Genomic DNA, 21,837 nt, shown 5'->3' with positions numbered 1-21,837 from the left:
AGTTTTTTTCCTTTTTTTGTGTGCATCTATGTAAACATTGTTGCTATTACATGTCACCATCTTCTCAACTCCACATTTGCTCAACTAGTCTACATGTGGTTACGGGACTTGGAGAAGGTATTCAGCTGCATCCCTTTGTCCTGTAGGGGTACTTTCAGAGTGTAGGGTAGTGGGCCTGTTGTTGCAGGCTACTAAAATGGATGAGGAAGAACTATTACTAACAATTACACACCAAGTTGACAAGATGTGTGCACATGGAAGAGGATCATGGAATCTACTGGAAATACTGAGTAACACCTCAGGCAGTGTTTTAGCATTTTATCTCCTCATGTAATGACGAAAGAAATTAATAGAATGAAGCCTCAGTACTGGCTCTGAATCCTTTGCAGCTCATATCAGTGTTGGATGGAACAATCAAAAGTAGTAACTTCTTCAAGGACACGAAGAAGACAAATACAAGTCCAAACAAGAATATAATGGGTTAAAAACAATTCTCTGGGTTTCTATTTTTCTTAGTGCTACAGCCTAACCCCACTGAGATGCACTGGCTCTACATGATATCAGCTGTTCTGACAGTTCAACTGTTAATATTACAGCTGCACAAAACAACCAAAACGATTAACAAATATTTGCCTATGATGTCATACTGATAGTAGAGTTTAATGCGTTTCAGCTGTGCTCAGTCTAAAAAAGCTGTGCAGCCTTGTTTCCTGTCTCACAGCAAAGCCTAGTCAAAGCATCCAGCACTCATTGGCGAATTCAAACACATTGAGTCAGTAGTTGGGCAGCTGCCACTCAGGATATAATGCTACTGTTCATAACAGATGAAGCCAATTTAAATTCAGGAAGTTGTTTTTAATGATTACATTATTTTACTACATTTCTTTGTCATGTCCATATTTGTTACCTTTCTTCAAGATAAATGTAGTGTTAAAAGCAAAAAAATGTAAAATAATAATAGGAATAATATTGCTGTTGTACCATAATGCCTCTTAGGATCTTTGCTGTCATTCTCAAACAGGACTCCACCTCCACAATGAGAAATGTTACAGCTGAAGATGCAATTCTGATACAAAGCCACTGAGAATGTCCCTGTAAAGATTTGGAAATAAACAAAAAGCACAATCAAAAGCTTCTAGAGTTTCACCAAATTAAATAAAAAACATCTCAATCAGATGTCTCTGAGGGAAAGATAAAAGTATGTCTTACAGCACAAGTTTGTGAGCATGTTGTGCAATTAAAAAAATCACTGAGTCACTGACTATTTGTTGAAAGTTTCTCACATGTTATGCAACCAGTAATTACTATGACAACATAACAAACTGTATCCAGACGCTTCCACCTCTCCTCCAGGCAAATTGTTTGAATGGACAGTCACTGCTTGGTTTTACAGATATCCCCCATTTAAAGACAGAAGGACAGAATACACTATTTTTGAAGGAGCTCTTGAAGGTTTACTATCATCTCACTCTGTGTTCTCCCTGTGCCTGCAAGGGCTTCTGCCCACAGTCCAAAGACATGCATGTTAAGTTGAATTGTTATTTGTGAATGATCTCCCAGTCAGATGGAATTCCACAATCACTGGAGAACAGTGGAAAAAGGGATGACAGCGGAGCTTGCTGAGGATAAGGAATTAAAGGGTTTTTGGAGCCTGTCTCGTGTCCCGATGATGTTTTTGCTGCAAAGGGGAGGGGAAGAAGGAGTCGCTATGCCTCACAGCTTAATTACTCCAAGCAACACTGTCTTCCTTCCATTACATATGAGACACGAAGTAGGAAGAGAAACAGATTTTGTCTGCAGAGCAGGCACGAACTTTGAGTTTGAGACTCATCCCTTCAATGCAACACATGAAATTAGAAAGGAAGGCTTTGTTGCCGCTGTACAGATCATCACATCACCACAAGTGGACCACTGTCTTTGTGAACTTTAAATCTGATTCTGACAGAAGGTAAGAAATGATATGAAGAACTTCTACTGAATAACAGAGGAAACGTGAATGACTTCTGAGGAGCTGGAGTCAAATCTTAAACAAAAGCAAGAGAGAAAGAGACATAAACAAGTGGAAGTAAGTCAGGAAATTCTCTCAATTTTCATTTTATATGCAACACACACTGAATAAGTGGCTCAACCTTATTTTACACTTAACACAGAGTTTACTTTCCCTTCTGCCTTTTTATTAACTATATGTATGTTAAAGTTATTTCCTGCTTTATTTAAAAATAATGCATTACTTCAACTCTAATACATCTCTAAAAAGTAGAGAGGTTACACAGTTCATGACATTACTTTGCATTACTCTATAATGTTTGTTTGAAATGCTTTGTCACATAACTGCTAGTTCACATTCCATATACTCCTGAGAACTGAAGACAAAAATCTTTCAGTTTAACTGTTTTGTGATTTGTGCATCCACTACAGAGGACATAAAAGAATATGCTGGGTCTCAGGCGCATATGATCACATGTGGAAAAATATTTAATAAAGGCTTGCTTTGCAGAAAGTGTGTGCAATCACTTCACATTGTGGTTCAGGGAGCCTGGAAGTCATTCAGCTTTTATACTAAAGAATTATCTTGAACCTCAAGCATTTAACTCAGACTTTCAATCCACGAACTGCCTTTAAAAATGTTTGTGTTAAATATTATAAGAAGCACTCCAAGAGCCAAGACAATTCATTCTCTGTGCAGGTTTTTACTTATAATAGTATTAAATTATTTATTACTATTAAATTATTGTTAATATTTGGTTTATTTTATTTCTTCTTTTTAACACAATTTGAGGCGTTTAAGATGTTGCATTAAATACACGTTCAAAATGCAGACTTTTGCTATTTGTCCTGTTTAAACCGACTTTAATATACTTGACATCATTTTGAGTACTTTTTTTCATTTTTATGTGAACAAAGTACAGGTGCAGAATTCATTTCATTGTTCAGTAAAATTTGCTTAGTGTTAAATTTCAAGTGAAAAAGTTTTTTCCTCATGAGTGCCTTAAACAATACTGATAATATGTGACAAGCTGTGCAAGCTATAGGCTGTAGCTTCACACTGGATGGCTGAATCCCCAAGGTTTTGAATGCCTTTAACTATCCTGATAATGTCTATTTGTGACGTCTATAAGGGTATAATGTTTATGACGATGACTTTAATTACACAAAGATTATGTAATATTGACTTGTAAATAACTGGAAACAAATAACTTTAGCTTATTATATATACTACAGTATAATTAAAGAATTTATATAAAACTAACTGGGCAGCTCATTTTCTTGCTCCTGACAATACTTGCTTTAAAGATATAACATACTTTGAGGTCAAAAAGAAAGGCACATGTGAAATACAAAGCTCAAATGTAAAGCTTCATTGGAATGCAAACTTTAATGTGATATTTAAGATCCTATTTTAACAAATTTATTTCTAAACACATATAATACAGCCGAATGATTCTGATGTCTAACACACTTAAGTGTGTTTAAACATGTCACCATTTGTGGATTTGCATGACAGACTCGGATAAGTGTCTGCTTCTGTATACATCAGCTTCTCAGTCACAATAAGTTACAATTTAAGAACTAGTTCTTTTATAAGTTGTGTGTTTTGTGCAGACAACATTGATCCAACTCTGGTTAGGTGTTTTCCACGATTAAACGACTCACAGGTCAGTGTTAAGTGGCCTAACAAACACAATAAAACAAAACAAAATAACCCCATCTCTTAAAATGGTCAGGTACAAGTACTGGGTTGAATGACAGAGGAAGCTGCCTCGCAAAACCTAATAACTCCAAAAGAGTTTTTATATTATGCTTGTAGCCAGACAGAGTGCAAAAACTATACAGCAATAAATTTATGACCACTCACATGTTGAACTTACTTGAGGTCAACTTGGCCAAGTAATAGTACTTATGGCCTCTGTTGTATGGGGGAAAAACAGCTCACCAATGTCAGAACTGACCTGGCTGAGGCGACATTTAAAAAAAGAAAATGAAAAAGATAGATGATGTAGTAACTACCATATCCTAAAGCCCAAGATAACATTGTCTTGTGTAACTGTCAGGGGAGGCTCCACTTTTCATGTTGTGTTATTGAACATTCCAAAGCTGTGACAGTATTTTTCATCACAAAAAGCAAGAGAAACAAGAAAACACAATATTCTATTATATGAGGTTGGAGCCTAGACTGGATACAGGGAACATCTTTCACTAAACTACTAAAGTGTAACTGGTCAAATATTGTTAAAATGAGCAGCAATGTTTTCACTATTTCATAATAAGCCAAAAAGGCAACTTTGAGCCTTAATATTTAGAGATACTTAAGAGATACTTAATATTTAGTGAATATCTTTTGTTCATAATGTAGACCATGAAATATGTACATGCAAAAACAGCAGGCAATGACTGAAGCTGGTTGTTGTTCTGGCGAACTTAACATATAAATACTGACTCTTATACTGATTCATCCTTATAAACCTGCTCTTTCCTCTCTGATTTTACCCTAGCATAGACTGGCTGCAAGACTTGCTGTGTAATTAAGTAGATATTAGTTGATTTGCAAGTTACCAGCCATAATTATTATTTTATTATTTTGAAAATTTTTCAAAGAGTAGTTGTATAACAGCTACCTCATCATCTTCAGAGAAAAGGTTTATTTGAAGATTTTAAGACAGGTTTCAGAACCCATCACAGTACAGAAATGGTGGTAGTGAAGGCTACAAATGATCTTCTTTTGGCCTCTGACAGTGGACTCATCTCTGTGCTTGTCCTGCTAGACTATAATGCTGACTATATATTTTATTACACGGATAAGAGCATGCTGTAGGTATTAAAAGTATTGCGTTGTAATGGGTTGAACTACATGTATCTAACAGACTTCAGTGTGGCTATGTAAATGGGAAGTCTTCTTCACACATAAAGGTTAACTATGGAGTTCCACAGGGTTCTGTGCTAGGGTCAGTTGTGTTTATATTACATACACTTCCCCTAAGCACTACAAATAGAAGGCATAATATACATTTCACTACTATGCAGATGATTACCAGATTTTTCTATCCATGAAGCCAAATAAAATACACCAATTTTGCAGGAATGTCTTAACAGCATAACGACCTGGATGACCTCTAATTTTATGCTTAAAATAACAGATAAAACTCATGTTATTGAACTCAGCCATAAAGATCTTAGAAATATGGTATCTAACTCTGGATGGCATTACCTTGCTACATTATAGGCAGCAACTTTCTGGGACAGAGCTGTGAAAATACATACACTGCCTGTATGTATATACATATGAGCTTCTGAGCACACAGAGGTGGTGATAAAGTAATTGCCTTCAACGACTAACACCAGGTCAATAACTGATGAGAGAAAACAGACCCTTGCTAAGCATCTCTGCTTCATCTCTTTCAGAAATTGTCGTAGTCTGGGAGCAGCTGAACTGTGCTATGATTCTCCCTGTGGTGGTAATGGTGAGTCTCCTGTTGCTCTCTGGACCAGAGTCAGGTCTCCAAGAAGACACTCTAGAAATTGACAACAGCAATGACATCCTAGAGAGAGAATTTATCTACGTACCAAAACGTCAAAAAAGGGCTGTTGCTGACTACAGTGCCTACCAAACAGACAAATGTTCTTATACCTTCATTGTCCCTCAGCAGAAAAACAATGGGGCAATATGTGTGAACTCCAAGGAGCCAGAGACCTTGCTGCAAAACCGTATTAATAAGCAGGAACTGGAGCTGCTCAACAGTGAGTTGCAAAAGCAGCGAAAGCAGATTGAGGCACTGCAACTGCTGATAGAGCTTGATGGGGGTGTGATTAATGAAGTCAAGCTATTGCGTAAAGAGAGCCGCAACATGAACTCCAGAGTTACTCAGCTCTACATGCAGCTGCTGCATGAGATTATTCGCAAACGAGACAATGCTCTGGAGGTGTCACAGCTGGAGACCCGTGTGCTCAACCACACAAATGAGATGGGGAGGCTAGCTGGACGGTACCAAGACCTGGATCATAAGTACCAGCATCTATCAGCCCTCGCAAGCAGCCAGAGTGCTCTCCTGGAGCAGCTTGAAGAGCAGTGTAAGCACGGAGGATACTTTTACAGAAAGGTTCAAGAGCCCAGCCGTCGTCTCCAGCCACAATCTCCTGCAATCTCCCAGCCTCCTTTACAAACACCTGAATTGTCTCCTGGTGGCTACAGACCTTTCCATCCACCCACTTACACTCGTTACACCAACTACCCCATGAATAATGAGATCCAAAATGACCAGAAAGCCAGAGCACTGCCCACAATGCCAGCCGCAACATACAGCTTCACAAATGAGCCCTCTGGTAAGTACTGGTAAGAAATGTTTGTATCTTCCTTTGAAGTCTCTAACTGAACAAACATTTGCAGTCCTGCATTCACTGAGAATATACCAACAGAGACATATTTATTGAATAACTGAATGTTCTTTTAACAAAAATGTCAGATAGTTTAGGTTACTATAGGGTAATTTCATCTTATATTAGCCAATTTGTAGAACATCTTCTGTTCGAATGATATGCATAAAGGTTTTATGGTAGCACATTTCAACATATATAATGGTTGCTATTAAATTTTAGCATCATATAACACAGATATATTTTTTTTTGAAAAATGGTCTGTCAATCCCCACTTTTGAACTTTTTTTTGCAGTCTGGGGGAATGTTTGATAATAAATATCTCAAATTCTATTACAGGTGAAAGTCAGGTCATCAATATGAATTCAATGTAATTCAATACAATTTTATTTATATAATGCCAAACTGCAATAGCAGTTGTCTCAAGATGCTTTATATTGTAAGGCAAAAACCCTACAATATTACAATCTGTAACCCAAATCACAATCTGTAATTTAAGACATCAAAAAATGTTTGGATATTGGCTAGTTAAAATGTGGGGGGGAAAAGCTGAGCATGCCTGCAACTTTCATGCTGGGTTGAGCAAAAATATCATTAGATAGTATATTCCAAATAGAACTACATACTTGAGTTTATTCTTAGTCACAACAAGAAGGAAATGCAATTTTTATTCAAATCTCATGCTGGATTGTGCAAATATCTCAAACTGTACCAACATCATTACTAGCTCAGGTAGATCAGAGCAGATCAGCTACAAACTGGAAGGTTGGTGGTTTGATCCTAGTCTGCTCCAGGCTGCATGCCAAACATCCTTGGGCAAGATACAAGATACTAACCCCATGTTGCTCTCTGATGAGGGATGTGAATATTAGAAACAGCAAAGAGAAAAGTGCTTGTGTGAATGGGTGAACGAGGGAAGTTGTGTAAAAGGCTCTGAGTGCTCAGAGTAGAAAAGCGCTTTATAAGAACCAGTCCATTTTCAAATTTCAAATTCAAATTTTTATTTGTCACGTACACAGTCATACACAGTATGATATGCAGTGAAATGCTTAGACAACTGCTCATGACCTAAAGAAAAAAAAAGGAAAAGGCTATGAATAAGATAGGAAATAAATATGAAAAATTAAAAAGTGTAAATTTAACTAGGAAGGAATAAAATATAAAAAATTAAGGTTAAAAATGAAATAACTGTACAACACAAATTATAATGAAGGGTAAATTTAACTGGGAAAGAATAAGATAAAATATATAAATTAAAGCTGAAAATAAAATAACTGTACAACAAAATACACAATACACAGTATTACACAGTATAGAACTATATAAGAATGTATGAAGAAATATAAATAAATAAATGTATACATACACACAATAACAACAGCTGTACAAGTATTAACTGGAATCTTACCATCAAAAATATAATTGCCTATACAGCAATCACTTTATAAACTGTATAAACATACAAATGTATGTATTTGAAGATGGTGGAGCAGAAAACATTCTAAAAAAATTGATGATTTGACATTAGTGTTATAATCATTTCTAGCAAAATTATCAAACTCCAATGTTTTGTTCCATTTGGAAAGGACAACCTTTTATATTTTTGTGGTACAACTACTCATATTTTCTCAATCCAGCATTAAAGCTGAATCAAAATGGCATTTTTGTCATTTTGGGGACCACAAATTTAATGTTAAAAAGCATTCTACATGATTGTTTTACAGTATTGTGCAATTTAATTATTTAACATTCAGAAATCCTAAATAGAAATCTTCCTCACCCCCCCTATATAAAAAAAACATCATTTCATGAACAGTGTGATAGTGACCCTTTGCTTTCTGTAATGTTAGAAGCACTCACATCATCCTAAGATAAAGCACAGAGACTCTGGACTTTTACATAATGATATTATATTGAACTTTCCACAGGACTGAATATTTAAAATATATATTATTCTTTCTGCTAACTCTGGTATGAATGACTGAATATATTTTAGTAAATAACACACTATTAGCAAAACACAGTGTGAAAGAATTCTAGATTAAAATTTTTAGTTCAACATACAAGTGAAGATGTTTGACCTTCATCAGGTTATAGTTAATGCTATCAGAGGAAAATATCATGTTCTCTTCGTGCACCTAACTACATTCAGTGTTAAAAGCAGAAGTTGTGCAGGTCTGAGATCAGCACCACCTTAAACACCAAAATGAATTACTGTTTATGCTCTTATATAGTGACACCAGTTACATAGATCGTGAATCCCTTTGACTTTTTGACTTTAACTTTATCAATAATACAGCTGCAGTTTTCACTGACAGTGTTTCATAAGGTACTTTAGCCTTTGTACTTTTTTCATCAGTTAATTTTGGAGTTACTATAAAGGACGGATATATAGGATGATTTGTCTGTTGTCACTGGGTGGTGCTGAGGTCTGAATCTGAGGGCAGCTCCTGTAATCACAAAGAACAGAATCATCACACACCGTGAAATTTGAAGTTTATCCCTCAAATATTAAATAAAACAAAGCCTTATATCCAGATTATCCAGTATCATTTTTATATTTAAGTTGTTTGTGCTTTTTAAAAGGAGACCTGCAAAGATGAGATGAGCAGGTTTCCAGTCCTGGTCACCTGCAAGAAAATAGAGAAACATATAGAGGTATGCAGTTTTTAAGCTGCTGCCTGAGCACTGGACAACATATATTAACGCTCTCTATATTATTTCTCTCAAAGGATGCAAGATGTACATTCAGGATTAATTCAGATAATTTTTTAACCTCAATATTTGAAACAAACTCTGTAAAAAAAAAAATCTATAAATAAATATATAGAGTTGTGCTGAAAAATTAGCTTTTTTAAAAATGTGGTATTCCTGTTCTGTTTCTCATATAAACTGTTTCAGTGCCTCATCTTCAGCTACTGGTCTGAACATCCTTCAATTAAGTGTGACCTTCAGGTTCAGAGGGTAAATTTATTCGTGTGCACAGATTTAGCTACTAAACATGGCTTTCCCCAACAGCTGATTGCTCATCTTAGCTGGCTAGCTAAGGACATTGATTACAGATTAGCTTACAAACACATTTAACTTACTGAAAAAGTGTGCCAGGGCCTTGGGTCCTTCTCTTAGTTAGTCCAGGTTATTCCAGAACACCTCACGACGTCAGTTTAAAATATTCAATTGTGGTTATGGAAAATCAACACTGAATCTCCTCACAGCATTCCCGTCTATCTGCCATTCCCAAACAGAGATACGCAAGTTTCTCCAAGAAAGCAGCTACCATCAAAGCTATCATGATGATGTTACACCCCAAATTCACATCATGTAGTTGGTAATTAGAATAGAACTTATGAGAAAAAAATGCTTCAATACAAATCGGTGATGAAGACTACTAATAATGGCAGAACGCATCTTTGGGAAAAACTTTTTTTTTTTTTTTTTTTTAAGAATAGTCCCATCCACTAATATGGAGGCCAGGGGGATAACAGACAAATTTTGGCTTCATTGTTGGGGAGATGTTAGGTTGATCACATTTTCTATGGTCAATGGTTTATATACAAGTTACGATGCTGTGTAAAATGTAAAGAAAAAAAATGTAATGTGTGTAATATGACTTCTTCTTTTAATACTCTCTAAAGTGTATGGGAACTAAAGAAACCAGTTGCTGTAATTTTAAAGAAGAATGTTTTCCCATTCTCACTTAATGTAGGACTTCATTTCATAATATGCTAAATGTTTTAGTGGGTGACAGATCTAAACTGCATTTGACTGAGCAAATCTTACCTCTCATTGATTTTCAGATACAGCCACCCTACTCTACTCAGTGTTTATTCCCAACTGACAATTTTCTGCAGTTATTTTCCCCTCTCTTCTTTTGCCCCCAATGGATGACAGGAGTTGCCCTACCTAAAGTGAGTTCTGTTGGAGGGTGAATCCCGTGTAAAAGTAAGGGTTTTCCTCTGGCCATTACCAGTAGGCGGTAGGTGAAGTGTCTTGCCCAAGGACACAACAACCAAGACAGACAGAGCTGGCAACCTTCCAGTTACAAGATGAGCTTCCCAATCCCATGAACCACGGTTGCCACGGGTTCTCCAGCTTCAGCCCACAGTCCAAAGACATGTAGTTAGTGGGGTTAGGTTAATTGATAATTGTAAATTGACCATAGTTGTAAATGTAAATACTTGTCTATGTGTTAGCTCTGCAACAGACTGGCGATCTGTTCAGAGTGTATCCTGCTTCTCGCCCTAAGACAGCTCAGATAGGTCCCAGCCACCCTGTGACCCTGAATTGGATAAGCAGAAGAGAATGGATGGATGGTTGACAAGTGGTTGCTCATAGATCACTGGCTCTTTTAGGTTCTGTCTTTAATAGAATAAAGAGAATTCCACTAATTTTGTGTAATACCTTCTATCATTCCACAGAGGGAAAAAAGTGAGATATAATTTAAGAATAGCTGTGTTCCCATGTGTGCGCTGTGACTACAAAGAAGGTTTTGCCCACAGTACTGTTTATTCTTGCCAGCAGCAAACAGACTGGAAAGTATTTGTCATATTTCGTAGAGACAACACGTGATCAGGAGTGACTCACTTTTCCAGGAACCCTCCATCTGTATATTTTTCTATTGCACTTCATGTCTCCATGTGTGTTGTGTGCACAGGTTGTTAAAACTATAATAATGATGAAGCCAGCATGTCACTAAAAATGAGCCTATGATGATCACACACCAGATGCAATTGTATTACCCTTCATTCTCTGCCTTCTACAGGACATTTCAGAGATTGTCTGGAGGCTCTGGAGAGTGGATATACCACCAGTGGAATGTACCTCTTAAAACCAGACAAAAGCAATCAACTTATGCAGGTCTGGTGTGACCAGAGACAAGACCCTGGTGGCTGGATCGTTATTCAGAGACGTCAGGATGGCTCTGTCAACTTTTTTAGGAACTGGGACACTTACAAGGTAATAAGTTATAGTAGCACCCAAGATTGTACTTATGAGGTTGTATGTGCTGTCTAGATACACTGAAGATACTACAAATCAAAACTGTTAGCCGCAAATGCATTAAATATCGATGGAGCATTGCATTTTAGTAATTGAAACCTCAGTCTTTCTTAAAATGGGAAATAAATGCAGAACTATAGTAGTGCTGTTGCTAATGTAAAGAATGTCTGCCCAACACCATATACAGGGAGTGCAGAATTATTAGGCAAGTTGTATTTTTGAGGAATAATTTTATTATTGAACAACAACCATGTTCTCAATGAACCCAAAAAACTCATTAATATCAAAGCTGAATGTTTTTGGAAGTAGTTTTTAGTTTTAGCTATTTTAGGGGGATATCTGTGTGTGTAGGTGACTATTACTGTGCATAATTATTAGGCAACTTAACAAAAAACAAATATATACCCATTTCAATTATTTATTTTTACCAGTGAAACCAATATAACATCTCCACATTCACAAATATACATTTCTGACGTTCAAAAACAAAACAAAAACAAATCAGCGACCAATATAGCCACCTTTCTTTGCAAGGACACTCAAAAGCCTGCCATCCATGGATTCTGTCAGTGTTTTGATCTGTTCACCATCAACATTGCGTGCAGCAGCAACCACAGCCTCCCAGACACTGTTCAGAGAGGTGTACTGTTTTCCCTCCTTGTAAATCTCACATTTGATGATGGACCACAGGTTCTCAATGGGGTTCAGATCAGGTGAACAAGGTGGCCATGTCATTAGTTTTTCTTCTTTTATACCCTTTCTTGCCAGCCACGCTGTGGAGTACTTGGACACGTGTGATGGAGCATTGTCCTGCATGAAAATCATGTTTTTCTTGAAGGATGCAGACTTCTTCCTGTACCACTGCTTGAAGAAGGTGTCTTCCAGAAACTGGCAGTAGGACTGGGAGTTGAGCTTGACTCCATCCTCAACCCGAAAAGGCTCCACAAGCTCATCTTTGATGATACCAGCCCAAACCAGTACTCCACCTCCACCTTGCTGGCGTCTGAGTCGGACTGGAGCTCTCTGCCCTTTACAAATCCAGCCACGGGCCCATCCATCTGGCCCATCAAGACTCACTCTCATTTCATCAGTCCATAAAACCTTAGAAAAATCAGTCTTGAGATATTTCTTGGCCCAGTCTTGACGTTTCAGCTTGTGTGTCTTGTTCAGTGGTGGTCGTCTTTCAGCCTTTCTTACCTTGGCCATGTCTCTGAGTATTGCACACCTTGTGCTTTTGGGCACTCCAGTGATGTTGCAGCTCTGAAATATGGCCAAACTGGTGGCAAGTGGCATCTTGGCAGCTGCACGCTTGACTTTTCTCAGTTCATGGGCAGTTATTTGGAGCCTTGGTTTTTCCACACGCTTCTTGCGACCCTGTTGACTATTTTGAATGAAACGCTTGATTGTTCGATGATCACGCTTCAGAAGCTTTGCAATTTTGAGACTGCTGCATCCCTCTGCAAGATATCTCACTATTTTTGACTTTTCTGAGCCTGTCAAGTCCTTCTTTTGACCCATTTTGCCAAAGGAAAGGACGTTGCCTAACAATTATGCACACCTGATATAGGGTGTTGATGTCATTAGACCACACCCCTTCTCATTACAGAGATGCACATCACCTAATATGCTTAATTGGTAGTAGGCTTTCGAGCCTATACAGCTTGGAGTAAGACAACATGCATGAAGAGGATGATGTGGACAAAATACTCATTTGCCTAATAATTCTGCACTCCCTGTATGAGTCTGGGTATTCTTAGTGTATAATTAAAAATAAACATGTAGAGAAAAAAGTAGCTCTCAGCTGAACTCCACTTTATAAATCACTGTGTTCTGAGATTAAGGATAATCTGACTCTAACTGTTCATATAGTCAGCAGTCAGATACAAAACATTTTTCAGAGGAATCTCATTTTTGGCAGTGTAGCATGCAGCAACTAGCTTGAGAGGGAAGGGCAGGGGGTTTATAGCTTTTTGTAATAAATAAAAATTTTCAGTAATGTTATGCAACGCTTGCATTGTGTGACATTTGAGAGAACTCATAACATATTATTAAACTGAGATTCAAGGGTCACACCTAAAATTGGACTTTAAGAAAACAAGCTGTTAGGCAAACCCATCTCATTGTGTAACATGACTAATTGTAAGAAAAACTCAGTAAAATGAAATACAGTATATGAGATCACAACAGCAGAGAAGAAATCAGTTCCAGTGGTCTCAAAATTCTCAGTGTTGCTGCCAACACAGTGATCCAAAAATGTTATAAGCATGCTGTGTTTCCATGTAGTCATGAATGGTGCTCGATAATAGACAAATATAAATGCATAAGGTAGAAGCCCTTATTGCCAAACATCTTGTGACCTAAAGTCATCTTGTGACCTAAAGTCAGCCGAGTTCTCTTCTCAGTCTCAAGATAAAGGGCGATCGTGGCTCAAGAGTTGGGAGTTCGCCTTGTAATCGGAAGGTTGCCGGTTCGAGCCCCGGCTTGGACAGTCTCGGTCGTTGTGTCCTTGGGCAAGACACTTCACCCCCTGGTGGTGGTCAGAGGGCCCGGTGGCGCCAGTGTCCGGCAGCCTTGCCTCTGTCAGTGTGCCCCAGGGTGGCTGTGGCTACAATGTAGCTTGCCATCACCAGTGTGTGAATGTGTGTGTGAATGGGTGGATGACTGGATGTGTAAAGAGCTTTGGGGTCCTTAGGGACTAGAAAAGCGCTATACAAATACAGGCCATTTACCATTTACTATTTCCAAGCCAACAATTCCTCTAATGCAACATTGATGAGTCAACAAAGCACTTTTTTTAGATGCTCACAGTTGGAGAGAAGAGGCCTCTCTTCTGACTTAATCCATGTTCTCGTTCATGTACTTTATACCTGATCAATTCAGTGTCTCTCTCCTTCCACAGCAAGGTTTTGGAAACATTGATGGTGAATACTGGTTGGGCCTAGACAACATCTTTTGGCTGACAAACCAGGGCATCTACAAGCTTTTAGTGACGCTGGAAGACTGGACTGGACGGAAGACCTTTGCAGAATATGCTAGCTTTCGTGTAGAGTCAGAAGCTGATTTCTACAGGCTACGACTGGGCCGATACCACGGCAATGCTGGAGACTCTCTAACCTGGCACAATGGAAAGCACTTTACCACACTGGATAGGGACCATGATGTCTACGCAGGTAAGTGGGTTCCCGTAAAAGACAAGGTGATCACACCTTCTGGTAGATTTCTCTTTCACACACTCTACAGTTGTTATTAGTAGTTACTAACATCTCTTAATAGTTTCTACACTCTTGTAGATTGGTTTGCAGGGACATTCACTTATCCAAAAATACTGGATACAACAATTGCTTTTTGCTTATTGCTTTGTTATACACTTCAATTAGGATCTGATCTCTCTTTCCCCAAACCACAGGCTTGTCTTGTGTACACAATTTTTCTATGGTGGTATTTCTAGAACAGGAATTTCAGACCTGTACCTCTTTTTCCCATCTCCAGAGCCTCTCTGTGAGAAAAAAAGGAATATGAAAATTAATGAATATGAAAGATGTCATTTTATGGACTTCCAGTGTCATGTACAAAATTTTAAATGGGAAGCCCAACATGGCAGTCTTAAAGAAAGCGACACTCTACTTACAATTCAAGGAAAGTTGAAGGAAGCTGTGACTGTGTGGAAAGACCCTGTTGAATTCCTCATTAAGTTATGTGAAGATGTAAAAAAAAAGGAGGAACTCACAGCAGAGTTTAACCGGAAAGTACAAGAAAATGCGCATCATATGGAAGTAACTGAAAAACAAATTGGAGAAATAGAGGGGGACGTGGACGGAGCGGTGGAATGTTCTCTCACGGCTTCTCAGAAGCCAAATATAAAGATGAGCAAAATGTCTGACCTCGAAGATGGTTCCTGATGTAATATGATCACGATATTCCAGAGGTTGCAGATTGCACTGCCACTGTAACTTTTGTTGAAAATCTAATTAAGTCAGAGCTGGCTGAAAACAGCATGCTAAACTGAGAGTGAGACCTAGGAATAGAACGAGTACAAGGGGTCCTCGCACAGGGCCTCCAAGCACACCTCCTTGCTCTGTAGTGGTCCAGTTTATTCGATATTGTCAGGGTTCCTGGGTCGTTGACCCAGTGCTTTCAGTTTTGACACGTTCAGTTTATTCTTCACACTCATGGTTTTCACTTCCTGTTTTCTGTGCCAGCATGTTGCCTTTGTATTGTGTTCCACTGATTTCCATGTATCATTAGTAGGGCTGCCACAAACGATTATTTTGATAGTCGACTAGTCACCGATTATTTTTGCGATTAGTCGACTAATCAGATCATGCATCCATTGGACGTAAAACGTACAGCTTATTGCACCAGCATGCATCTGCTCTTATATAACTATCATTTAACAAGTGTTTAAGGTATGTGCTAACTAAAAATAAAGACAAGATGATAGTTTATTAAATTTTAATGAAATTTGCAGATTGTTTCGGTGAAGTTTAATAAACTCCTTGCTATCTAAAATATAACAGGACACTGGAGTATATTCTCGAGTATCTCACACTTCTGATAATCAGTTGTCTGCTTGACGTTTATTCAGCTGTGTAAAAACTATAACTTTAATCTCTACCAAACTGATTTACTCAGGAACAAATAAAATACTAAAAAAAGCCAAACAATAAAATTTTTAAGTTATCTAAGTGACTTATGTATGTTTAACCCGAGTAGCGAAAGACTGCGGTGGGTTTGAAAATGATTTGCCGGGAGTCTGGTGTTCTCACGGGCTCTAGTGAGCCTTGCCCCCAGCTAACTATCGAGCTAGTGGGTAACAGACGTCTCCGAAAACGTCGGAGCGCTTTTGAAAATATGTGGTGTCTTGATAAACTGAGCAGATATTTGAGGTTTACACAGCCACATTCTCACCTGAAAATATGTTAAACGTTTATTTTGTGACCCAGAAAGAATAATAAGAGTAATATTAAAACTAACTAGCTGCCGCCATTGATGGAAACTGAGCTGGGCTGCGCTATGAATTCTGGGACAGAGCTGCTACTTCTTCTTCTTCGGGGTTTTAACAGCAGCTGGCATCCTTGTACATGCAGTGCTGCCATCTTCTGTTTCAGTCCGTTATTACACTCTTAAATCCTGCTACTTATTCCTGCGTCTTTTGTGATCTTACAAAGCTTCAAACGACGCGTTGACTATTAAATCAGTCGTCGACGATTTTGATAGTCGACGTAATCGTGACTAGTCGACTAATCGTGGCAGCCCTAATCATTAGTCAGACTAAGTTCAGCTATGTACTCACCAGTTTCTAATCACTCATCATCCAGCGTGTATTTAAGTCCTCAGTTTCCACCAGTTCATTGTTGTGTCATTGTAGATGTTATGTTGTCGTTCCCGCCTGTGTTCAGTTGTTCAGCCAGCCATTCAGTCTTTCAGTCAGTCAGTCCTTTTGTTCCTGCGCTGTTCGTTCATTCGCTCCAATAAAATATCATCATCCTGCATCGTGAGTCCTGCGTTTGGGTCATCTCTTCTTCGCCTCCACACACAACCTCTGACAGATATGTAGTCAAAGAATAGAATCCTCCATGCAGCTCAGACTAAGAAGATAATGGTCCAAAAGTGGTTGTATCTTGATCATGATACACACAAAAAGCCACCTACAACTTGGATGGTATCCAAAGAAGGTATCCTGCTCCCTTTGGACTTTGGCAGCCGAATTATATTACTTAAAATTAATATTCTCCCCAAATTATTCTTTTCTTTTCTCAGTATTACCCATAAACAGAAATAAACCTAAACACCAATGTAGAGCCTGGAATAAAAATATCTCACAATTCATTTGGAATAATAAGAAACCCAAAGTGAAATTCTCTACCCTGTTTCTGAGGAGATGGGGGTAAGGCTCTGCCTTTATTACTTACTTTCTCAGTTACTGTCACTTTATGTTTGTGTAATCCATATTATGTAGCCAATTAATGTAGCCAACCATTACAGTCAATGTCTGTTTGTGTTGATAAAGAAATTAAGGCATCCAAGCAATGGGTAAATATGGGAAGAAAAACCTGTTAACTTTAGGATGAGGCAAAATTGTTTAGGCGGCCAACATATAAATCTGACTTTGCACCAGCAGTACAAGACAGCAGGTTCTACCAGTGGTTTTCTTTAGAGATTACCTCCATATATGTAAGCTCCTTAAACACTGGGAACTGCGATTTTAAAACCTTATTTCAAACATACCGCTTGAAAATAACTGGAATTTTATAGATATTCAAAGAACGATGGGAAAAGGAACTGGATATTGGTAATCTGTCTGGAAAGTACAGCCATCATCTAGAAATTCCTGGACTTACAAAGACTTTTGTTGGAAAAACATAAATTGCTTCTTTATAATCTAATTTTATAATCTAAAAAAAACATCTAAACATATTCTGGTCTTGTATCTATTCAAACTTTTTTGAATGAAGTATCAGTAATCCAATGTCTTGGATTTTAACTTTTTGTGCAATAATCATTATTAAATTTTAATCTGTCGATAATTGTCCCATGATCACTTGTTTCTTCTTTTCCTGTGTATGTGTTCCTGTTTTTCTGTTCACAATTTGAAAAAAAGAAATATTTTAATTTTTACTTTAATTGTGGTGGAAGGAATTGAAATATACACACAAATGGCTCATCTTTAGATCTTCAAGCTATGGATTCCAAATGGAGGAAAACCAAGAACTTAATAGTGCAGGGAATCATCAGTTTTCTTTCAACGCTAATGCTGCAGTCTTTCTCGTATATCAGGTCTACTGATGGACAAAATTGAAACTGTCTTAATTGTCTTTATCATATTTAAAGCCGTTAGGCTACTAGCTGTTTTATTTAGTGTACATACCAATTGGTCTTATTTGCTTGTGTTATTTGTGTTTCCAGGGAATTGTGCCCACTATCAGAAGGGAGGATGGTGGTATAATGCCTGTGCTCATTCCAATCTGAACGGTGTGTGGTACAAAGGTGGGCATTACCGCAGCCGCTATCAGGATGGGGTCTACTGGGCTGAGTTCAGAGGAGGAGCTTATTCTCTGAAAAAAGTGACCATGATGATAAGACCCAATGGAAATACCTTCCAATAATTGCTCAGTATGTTGAAACTTATATTTAACAAGATGTTTCCACCAAAGGGATTCTGTATCACAAGACCAGGCACCATTGGTTGATTTTCAAAGCTTCTTTTGGTTGTTATACATTCACAATGCCAAGACGTGGCAGAACTTGTTCATTTCATTTGTCCTACATGTAATGCTTTTATTCATGTTCTTGTGCTCATAAAGTTATACTGCACACAAATAAAAAGATTACAACCTTGCATGTAATGAATGTAAGATGATGCCTGCATTCCTTTCTCAATGCAGGCTGTTAACGATGTAGTGTTTAAAGGCTTTTTTGCCCATCAGAACAAAATCCACAGTTACATATCAGTGAAAAAGAACCAAGAAATTGACATCCAGAAATGTTAATTTCTTGATTGCTGGCAAAAAAAACTTGTACTTCTCAATATTCATGGAATTTGTAATACTCGTTAAGTATAAAAAAATATGTGCTCTTTGACATAATGTTTTCTTTGATTCTTCCGATGTGCCTAGCGGAATTTGAACTGTTTTGAACAAAAAGAAAAAGTATACATATAAGTCTGGAATGGAGGCCGGGCTTGGAAATCTAAAACTTACTTAAAAGAAAATAAAAGAATCTAAAGCAGATTGTGTTAAACTAATGCTGAGACACAGATAGCAGACTCACCAAGGTAAGGAATACAGGGCACCATCTTCAGGGAGCGAATATATTCCCTCATGCGGGTGTAATTCTCTTCCTTGGATGTCAGATAGTTTAGCTTCTCAAACGTGGCCTTGTCTTTCCGACTGATCAGCTACAACAGACAGGAAACAATAACACATACATAATTTTCTATTTTCATGTAGAACCTTTTACTTAAGTGGGAACAGAAGCATTGACAGACTGGAGTGCTTTCTAAAGACCAACAGGTTTATTGATATTATGAACTCAGTTGTTTCTATTGGTCATCCTGACTGATCCAGACACATATGACAAAATCTGGCTTTTTTAATGTCAAAATGAGACCCAAACATTTTCCCAAGCACAAAGTCAATTTTTTGGCAGTAATACTCGATATCAACATTACAAAAAAAATTTTGGTGAAGAGAAAAATGACTAATTCTTTTGTAAGGCAATTGTCCAGCTGTTCTAATCAAGGTATGCAGAAGAGCTCTGAGCTCAGATGTAGTTCTTCTCCCTAAGCTAAGAAAATGAACCTGAGGCTGCAATAAAGGGACAGATGGGCATAGGCTCACCAAAAACTATACAATTAAAAAAGGTTCTCTGGTTCGACAAGTTTCCTGGTCTGTTATCACAATCAAATAGATAGATCATAAACATGTATTGCTCATTCATAAAGAAGAAAGCTTTGGAACTATCCCGACTAGTGAAGAGAGTGTAGTTTCAACAACACTGATTTCCTCCCGAGATCTTCAGAGCCATTGAAAGGAATGAATTAAAGGCTCTGGAGGTCCCTGTATATGCACGTAAACCTGTGTCAAAAAGTTCAGTGAACTCAGATACACACGGAATGTTTTCCTTCATTGTGTGGTTTAACTTAATGCAGCTCTAGGCTTCGTTTCTATTGGTCACAGATTAATAATGAGATTAACCCATGGATTAATAATGGGATGTCACTCAAGTTCATATGTGTGTGAAGGCAGACAAGCAAATACTTTTGGCAAAAGAGTCACACATAGTTAGACATTCCCTGCTAAAGTTAAACAATCATGTGACTGACTGGTCAGCAGGTTGAGTAATTTCTTGGAGTAATTTATGCCTCTCTAATTGTATGCGATCAACCCTTCCACCCATTAAACCAGGTCCCCAGTCATCAGATCTGTCTACTGTTCCAAAAGACTATCATGATTTAGGACAGAGGTCAGCAACCTGTGGCTCATGAGCCATGGGCTAGAATTAGGGTTAACTGTAACCCTATGTATTAATAGGGCAGGTAGAAGAATTACCAAGGACTTCGGAAAAAGAGAAGAACCATGTGGAATTGGAATGACCTTACACTTGTCTCACCTTAATAAATGACCACCGTATTGAAACTGCAATGTGCAGAAGACAGACTACAAAATGCTCAAATCTTAATCTTAATTCATCTCAAAAGTGTTCTAACACCGTTGTTGTATGGAGGTCATTTAAATGAGAACAGCCTATGAAAAATATTACTTCATTATAAAGCTTGGAATTTTAAAGGAGGAGAAGGAACATTTAGGACCAGATTTACAAACATTAGCAGCAGCACAACCGCTGAATTTACAAAAGAAGCAGTGTCAATTCTATGACAAAGTTGTGAACAGGAGTATTTTTTGGCTGACCTTATGGCATATGTATTTATAAGTTTTATTTTCATGAGGAGAATATTTAAACAAATTATGCAAACGTGAATTACAAAGTCTGTGGAACACAATTTAATGCTATCCTACGCTAAAGAAAGCAATAAAGGAAGCACAGAAGCTCCTTTCCTTAGTGTTTGGAGAGCTGGAACAGCTCTTATTAAGGCTGCCATACAGCTACTTTCAGGTCACATCTCTCAGTTAGGAACCTTCCTAAGTAAAATGGACTATTAGAATGCAACGTGAACTTGACACAAGGACAAGAGCTAAACATGGAAACATGACTGACTGGGGAGACAAGACTACTCAGACAGGGCACAGACGGGGCAGACAGACAAAGACACAAGACTATAGAAACAGTCAGGGATCCTAAAAGTGAACTACAACCTATAATCAAGAGAAACATCCATCCATCTTCTTTCGCTTATCTGGGGCCAGGTCACGGGGGCAGCAGCCTAAGCAGGGAAGCCCAGACAGTCCTCCCTTTCCCCGGTCACCATCTCCAGCTTGTCCAGGGGGACACTAAAGCGTTCCCAGGTCAGCCGAGAGATACAATCTCTCCAGCGTGTCCTGGGTCTGCCCCAGGGCCTCCTCCCGGTGGGACATGCCTGAAACACCTCAACTGGCTCCTTTTAATATGGACGAGCAGCCGCTCTACTCTGAGCTCCTCCCGGATGGCCGTACTTCTCACCCTATCTCAGAGAGGTTAGCCACCCTTTGGAGTAGGCTCATTTCCCTCGCTTGTATCCGCAATCTCATTCTTTCTTTCACTGCCCACAGCTAATGACCATAGGTAGGAACATAGATCAACCGGTAAATTGAGAACTTCGCTTTTACATTCAGCTCATCACTGCAGCTGCAGCACCAATCAATCTAAAGGGCAGCCCTGGCGGAGTCCATCACCCACCATAAATGAGTCTGACTTATTGCTGGCTATGGGACAAAGCTCTTGCAACGGTTGTATAAGGATCGAATGGCCTGTAGCACTGGGCCAGATGCTCCATATTCCTGAAGCACCTCCCACAGGACACTCCAAGGGACA

At 38.3% G+C, this 21,837-nt stretch overlaps 2 protein-coding genes across 3 annotated transcripts in view; one reads left to right on the top strand and one right to left on the bottom strand.

Moving 5' to 3' along the window:
* LOC308392694 (ras-specific guanine nucleotide-releasing factor RalGPS1-like) overlaps positions 1-21,837 on the bottom strand; it is a 92,621-nt gene that overhangs the window by 28,486 nt on the left and 42,298 nt on the right. The window contains exon 9 of the mRNA XM_080875882.1: positions 19,138-19,264. Coding sequence (XP_080732008.1) covers positions 19,138-19,264 — 127 coding nt within the window. The remainder of the gene's footprint in view (positions 1-19,137; positions 19,265-21,837) is intronic.
* Positions 1,784-19,127, top strand: LOC308392695 (angiopoietin-related protein 2-like). Of its 2 annotated transcripts, none has more exons than XM_080875883.1 (5): positions 1,784-1,948; positions 5,401-6,318; positions 11,132-11,325; positions 14,267-14,537; positions 18,274-19,127. In XM_080875883.1, exons 2-5 carry the CDS (start codon positions 5,436-5,438, stop codon positions 18,471-18,473), a joined length of 1,548 nt encoding a protein of 515 aa, XP_080732009.1. In that variant the 5' UTR covers positions 1,784-1,948; positions 5,401-5,435; the 3' UTR covers positions 18,474-19,127. The 2 variants fall into 2 exon arrangements, with proteins under 2 accessions (XP_080732009.1, XP_080732010.1); XM_080875884.1 differs by having other exon boundaries at positions 1,784-2,065.

This window comes from Rhamphochromis sp. 'chilingali' (assembly GCF_963969265.1).
Source record: "Rhamphochromis sp. 'chilingali' genome assembly, chromosome: 2".
Lineage (NCBI taxonomy): Eukaryota > Metazoa > Chordata > Actinopteri > Cichliformes > Cichlidae > Rhamphochromis > Rhamphochromis sp. 'chilingali'.
Note: the sequence above shows the minus strand (reverse complement) of the source record. Positions and strands in the feature narration are given on the sequence as shown.

Excerpts from the sequence above, each read along its gene's own strand:
- LOC308392695 (XM_080875883.1), top strand. The coding sequence starts at position 5,436 with ATGATTCTCCCTGTGGTGGTAATGGTGAGTCTCCTGTTGCTCTCTGGA. Across the intron at positions 6,319-11,131 it reads CTTCACAAATGAGCCCTCTG|GACATTTCAGAGATTGTCTG; the intron begins GTAAGTACTGGT and ends TGCCTTCTACAG. Across the intron at positions 14,538-18,273 it reads GGACCATGATGTCTACGCAG|GGAATTGTGCCCACTATCAG; the intron begins GTAAGTGGGTTC and ends TTGTGTTTCCAG.